The sequence below is a fragment of the Aphis gossypii genome, chromosome X, assembly GCF_020184175.1.
Source record: "Aphis gossypii isolate Hap1 chromosome X, ASM2018417v2, whole genome shotgun sequence".
In the NCBI taxonomy this organism is placed as follows: domain Eukaryota; kingdom Metazoa; phylum Arthropoda; class Insecta; order Hemiptera; family Aphididae; genus Aphis; species Aphis gossypii.
Window position 1 is genome coordinate 50,633,094 of NC_065533.1, and position 6,381 is coordinate 50,639,474.

Below are 6,381 nucleotides of genomic sequence, written 5' to 3' on the forward strand. Positions count from 1 at the left end.
AAATAAATTTTAAATTTTAAAACAATCAATTAACTAAAATAACAATTACTTGGTTTAAAAAGCATTGACATACTACGTTTGACTGGCCATTTTACATTAATCTTCTCATTAATTGGTTTTTCTCCATCCTGTTTTATATATTAAAAAATTGTGAGAAGGTAATGTATTTCTATAGTTTTTGAATCACTATAATACTAACTTATGAAGAACTTTATAATTTATATTAAATTTTCAAGTATTTTGACTTGCCCAAAAATGTTATCGGCATTTATAAAAAGAAAACAAATATTTCAAGTGCCTACAAACAGACTGAAATAGCTTTACAATAAGCAAAATATTTAAAAAATGAAATAATATATATAAAATTTCAATCTAAATAACTGGTGAAATTTTCAAAAATCTATGACTTAAACTTTTTGAATAACAACAAATATTGAAAATCTTTGAGGATAAATCGTTATTGTTATGCGATTTTGTAAGAATTTAAAATTCAAACTCATAACATTTTTCCTATAATGAGGCTTCGAAAAACTCTATAGCTATTTGAAAGAAAATATATTTTTACTCTAAAAATTAATTTCCTCAAACATGACTCTTATTGATAAAATTATTTTATTTGTCTTGTATCTGTAAGTACTTAAATTTGTACATGTAGTGTTTTAGGTATAATTATAATTAATAATTATGCCTTTAAATTGTAGTGGATAAAAAAGACAATTCCATTAATTGATAATTTGATATTTTAAACTGTTATTTAAATGATGAGATATTTTAAAGCTCTGGAAGTATGTATTTTGTCTATATTATCAAAAATAAGTATGTTGTTTATTTTATTACATCATATTTTTCAAGCTTGATAATTATAAAAATTATTATTATAAATTTAGAAATCAATGTCTTATATTCAAAATACAAGTTTACACACAAGAAAAACAAAAATGCATAATATGTTATACATTACTTTAATAGCCTAATGTTAATAAATAGGTTTAATACAAACAAAAATTTAAATACGTTTTTTATAGTTTACCTATACAATATTTTTCAAGTGATAAATAGTATAAAGTATAGAATATGAATTTTAACAATACATTAAAAAAAATTTTGATAACTATTAATAAGCTTAAAATTGCATTGATTTAAAAAAAAAAATGCTAATTCCTGATGATCCCATGATCTCAACTACATTCTTCAAAAGTTACATACAACACTGTTTTCAATACATCATCAATATTACAAAGAACGAGTGAATTTCAATAACAGAGCATTCACATATTTTCGCTCAATATTAATGATAATAATATATCGATAATAAAATCATAACACAAACACACGCCAATATAATTTTAATACATTTTGTTGTTATTCAAAATGAATTATGTTTTCTTTTCTTTCTTATTAGTTTTCAATTTTTCTTCTACATCACTGTGTTTCTTCTTATCTGCCAATTTGCAATGATTATACACATTGTTCAAATCAAAAACTGCTTTGAAGTTAGGCTGAAATAAAGAAAAATGTATTAAGTTTCATATACTGAATCTATTTATAATATACACACCTCAGTAAAAAAAAATTTAAATACTTTTCCTTTACTATCATATGATGGTCTTCTTAGTTCTTCTACACCATTTTTAAACATTATTACAGTTGGTAATTGTCGACTTAAAGATGAATCGCTAATGTTATATTTAATTGCAGCATCAGGATACCGACTTATATCTATTTTACCAAATTTAAGATACTTTGTATCATATCTGAAATATAGTTTTTATTTTAACATTACTTAACATATAAAAGTAAAACAAATAACAAATATACTAATAAATCAATATATTTATAAAAGTTATATTGTTAAGCATACTTTATTATTTAAACCATTAAATAATATAAATTATTTACTACTTTTAGATTAAGCATTATGTATCAAGACTTAAAAAAGGGACAGAAAACAGTATATTATTTATACAAAATATAGTGAAAAAAAAGTAAAAAATTTCAAAACTAAATATTGTAACTATGTATTGAATTTATATTAATGTGCTCAAACTAACATACTTAGCACATTAAATCTTTCTTATAAATGTGAGGATGTCCATGTAATTACAATAGAAATTAATTAAGTCTAAAAATAAAAAAATAAAATAAATACTCAAACTAGTGATAAAAACAAGCATAACCACTGCATGTTATCTAAATTCAGGGGAGAATAATTAAGTAGTTATTCATCGATCAGTAATTATTTAAATTAAAGGTTTTACTACCAAGTGTTTTTATTTGTATTAATATTTTAATCAAACCTAATATTAGTATGAATAGTATTAACAGGGTAGAAACAACATATTATCATAAAAATGGTTAAGTTAAACGGAATTGCTCTAGATATTAATCGTTTAAATTATTTAAAATAAAAATAAAAAATATATATTCTAAGGATTGTTAGTGAACCATTTACTTCACAAATTAATGGTGTACTGTAAATTATATATACTTTTAATCTACTTACTTATTGTTTTAAAAGTAACAGATTGTAAATAACTTTTAATAAAAATAATATAGACTTTTTAAATTAAAATATTCCTATTTTTTTGGTATTGAAATTAATACACCGGTAAAGTATTGGGGCCATTCATTCTATTCTAAGCCAGGCCTTATTTATATGATTTATAAAGTTCTTACATATATTATATCCTATTTTTGTTTTTTCATTCCTAGATCTATTGCATTATATAACCATAAAACCTTTAAAGACTGTACGAATATTTCATATGCTATGTATATTAAATTAAACTAGTTATTGATTTTTTTGATGATTAATACATACTCAACAGATAATTTTGAAAATATTGGAGCAAAATTAGCACACGAAGGATTCCAAACAGTATAAAAACAAATGAGCCATACATTATGCTGTTTATCTTCTTTAAGGGCTTCTTCCAAAGTGGCTAATGATCTGAAGTACAACACATTTTCTGGGCCTGAATATGTTGGCTCTGGTAGACACAAACTTACAGCTATAAATTAAATATCAATATAAAAAAAATTAATAATATTTTTTATATGTAAGCCAATATTTTCATGCATTGTAATCATAATACAATGATTTTATTAAATCTGCTAAGTGGGTATGATTAGAAAAAATGTATAAGTTAGAAAAAAACATAAATATAAAATTTAAAGAAAACTACAGTATAAAATAATGAGTATATACTGTATAGCTTATTTTAAAAATTGCTTGGACCAACCTAGATATTTTTTTTATTAACTTTCCATATTTTTTGAAAATATGTACAAAGATTTTTGATAGCAGGCAACCACTTATGAAAAATATATAAAACAACATACCAATAACAAGAGCAGTGAAGAGTAAACCATATCGAACATCTGAATAGAACCACAATAGTACATTTGCTCCTTTAGTATACAAGAAACTGGATGAAATATAAGGTAGCATTGTGACGCTTCCAGCTTTTCTTGTCCGAATCATTACAACAATCATCAAGAATAGTAATATTTCCAATTCTTTCTGTAAGTTACAAGAGTTAATTTTTAACAATAAAAACTAAAAATCATAATCTTTAGTGGGTTGTTCAACAAAAAAGTTACTTACAGCATCTAATTCGCAAGTACCTTCGGTCGGCGAGAATAAATACTGACAAAAGATGTCAGTCTTTTTACAAAATACATACGAACAAGTAAGTAATATGTTAACCCAATAATAAGGTTTTAGTAAGGCAATCAGCTCTTTCCTTTGAATCAGCATTGTGAATATGCAATGGCGTTTTTTACTTGTATCAAAGAAACTCGTCAACTCAATACTATATGTATGAAGCTTGTAATCGTCGATCGGAATTCGAATCAATACAATTACTCCCGCAGAAGATGTTTAAAGGTGAAAAAACGAATTTTGTTTCTGTTTGAATGATATTACTACATTGTAAATTTGTAAATTTGTTAAATCGATTATTGATAATATTATATTTGATAACACGGTGTCGTATCATGGTAGATAATACAGACAAACCGATACAGAGATGCCATAAGACACATACAGAAATCACCTGATATTAATGTTAAGATTTTGAGTCAACTGTCGAATAAATCTTTAGACAGCTACATCTCGGTGACTAACTGACGCAATGAGATTTAATTGACGGACAATTAAAATAACCATACAGATTAATAGTTTAAATACATTTTGAATTAAAATCGTAAATTGTAATTGTAAGCACTTATATAAATTAGTAAATTTGGAAAAATTAAAAAAAAATAAGTACCTACCTAAATAACGAACTATACAATTAGGAAAACAGTTTTTTTTTTTTAAATTATACGTTCTACGTTTATACGTTATTAATGTTATTTAATTAATGTAATATAAATAAATACAGTTGTGATACTGATACAATTATACAATCATTATATTATAAATATTAATAAATTATAATATTATAAGAGCATAAATGCCACAAACCGGACAAATAATTCATATATTTATGAGATATAAAAAATTGAATTAATGTTTTTATTATTAAAGTAGACAATCTAAAAATTTTATATTATTATTGTAATTTTTAAAATTTTCCCCAATACCTACCTAATAACCAATAATATTATAATTTATAACCTAAAATACCTAAATTAATTTATCAAGTCACAGTAGGTTAACGGAAAAAAAGTCCCACACTAGGGAAAAAAGTCTCAGAAAAAAGTTTAGTGAAAAATTTACCGAAATACGCTTTCTTGTATTGTTCTATAGTTGTACTTTGTATTTTAGTATGTATTGTATAAAATGCTTGTTCATATTATATATTTATTATCTACCATAATAACTAGGGCTGGGATTTTGATGCAAAGGCATCTTTTTTCTGGTGTTTTGAAACATTGCTCAAATAATTGTGAGTTTCATGTGCCTATTGTAAACTGTAATCAATATTATTTTATTATACATTAGTATACTTATACATACAAAATGGGTGTAAAATATTTAAATGTATATTTACAAATGTGATAAGTAAGTGAAGTACAATTATTTTTATGTGTTTTGGGTGGTATAAAAGCCTCACAACCCAGAATATAGTATAGGTACGACTGGTACGAGTAGTCTTTTTCCATTAGGTAACAGCTATTATACCGCCTATACGGTTTATAGGCTATACCTATACATGGGTACCTATATATTTCTTACGGAAAAGACAGTATTTGTGAGTGTGTGAGTTAGCGATATCTAAGTAGTAAGTAGGTAGCTAAATAGGTAGGTATATCCAAATTATATTGTTTGTTTAACATGCAGTACGCGTGTTACGTAAACAAACTGCAGCCGCATATGTGAGCAATATATACAAATATAAAATTATAATATATACCTATACCTAAATGTGAAATGAAAATCTTTGTAGCCGGGTAAACTCTGGAACTACTTATCAGTTTTTCTTGATTTTTTTTTTAAATGAAAGAGTATATCACGGATAACGTTCCTATCGCAATAGATACCTCATACCTCCACTCACGATAGGTGCTAAAACAGGGATTTTGAGATTTACGATGTATATTTATGTTTAAAAAATAGTTGCTATTGGTTTTTAATTATAATTAGTTGTAATAATTAAGTGGCGAATGTGTTAACACATATGTCAGGTGTTATATACCAACTAGGTACCTACATAAAATACCACAAGTAGGCACATTATTATTGTATTTAATCCACCTCAGAACAAAAAAAATGTTTATAAATTTGAAACTTAAGGATTAGAAATTATAACCTTACGTACACTTCTCGCGGTGTCCGATAATATATTACTGCTAGGTGATAGCATAATTATAACTCATTAGAGTCTCATGGGCAAAGCTAAGCGGAATGGCTATAATAGAACTTGACAAACTCACTGACGACAGACTGATAAATGTAGAGCCTGAACAATTATATATCGAGGCTTGCAATTCACACGGTACATTCGTTCATTCGAACCAACAATTTAATGTGTTATTGCTTTCTTATATTAGAAAGCATTTTACAAAATTTGCATTTTAAAGTGGTGCTTGCACAAGTTTTTTGGGATTTAAAATGGTCAATGAAAATGTTTAAGTTTTAAATACCGTTAAACCGAATATTAAATAACAAATTAAACAAAGTTTGAATCATATTATAAAATTGGCATTTTTAAAGGACAACGAAGTGTATACTGGTTCAGCTAGTATATATATATATTATATATTATGTATCATTATTATTAAGATTCTACATTAAAATTTTCTCTCTTAAAAAATTATATTGGGTTTTATGACGTTTTTCCTTTCAAAATTTTATTAAGTTGATACTTATTAATTTTAAAATAAAAATACATTTAATATATAGTTTACTAACTTTATTTAATTATTTAAAAT

At 24.9% G+C, this 6,381-nt stretch overlaps 1 protein-coding gene across 1 annotated transcript; it reads right to left on the reverse strand.

The window, feature by feature from the left end:
- Positions 1 to 943: 943 nt before the first annotated feature.
- LOC114128393 (thioredoxin-related transmembrane protein 2 homolog) lies at positions 944 to 3,965 on the reverse strand. The gene is made up of 5 exons (XM_027992907.2): positions 3,608 to 3,965; positions 3,343 to 3,523; positions 2,822 to 3,011; positions 1,559 to 1,754; positions 944 to 1,499 (listed from the first exon to the last, which is right to left on the reverse strand). Exons 1-5 carry the CDS (start codon positions 3,758 to 3,760, stop codon positions 1,377 to 1,379), a joined length of 843 nt encoding a protein of 280 aa, XP_027848708.2. The 5' UTR covers positions 3,761 to 3,965; the 3' UTR covers positions 944 to 1,376.
- Positions 3,966 to 6,381: the final 2,416 nt, after the last annotated feature.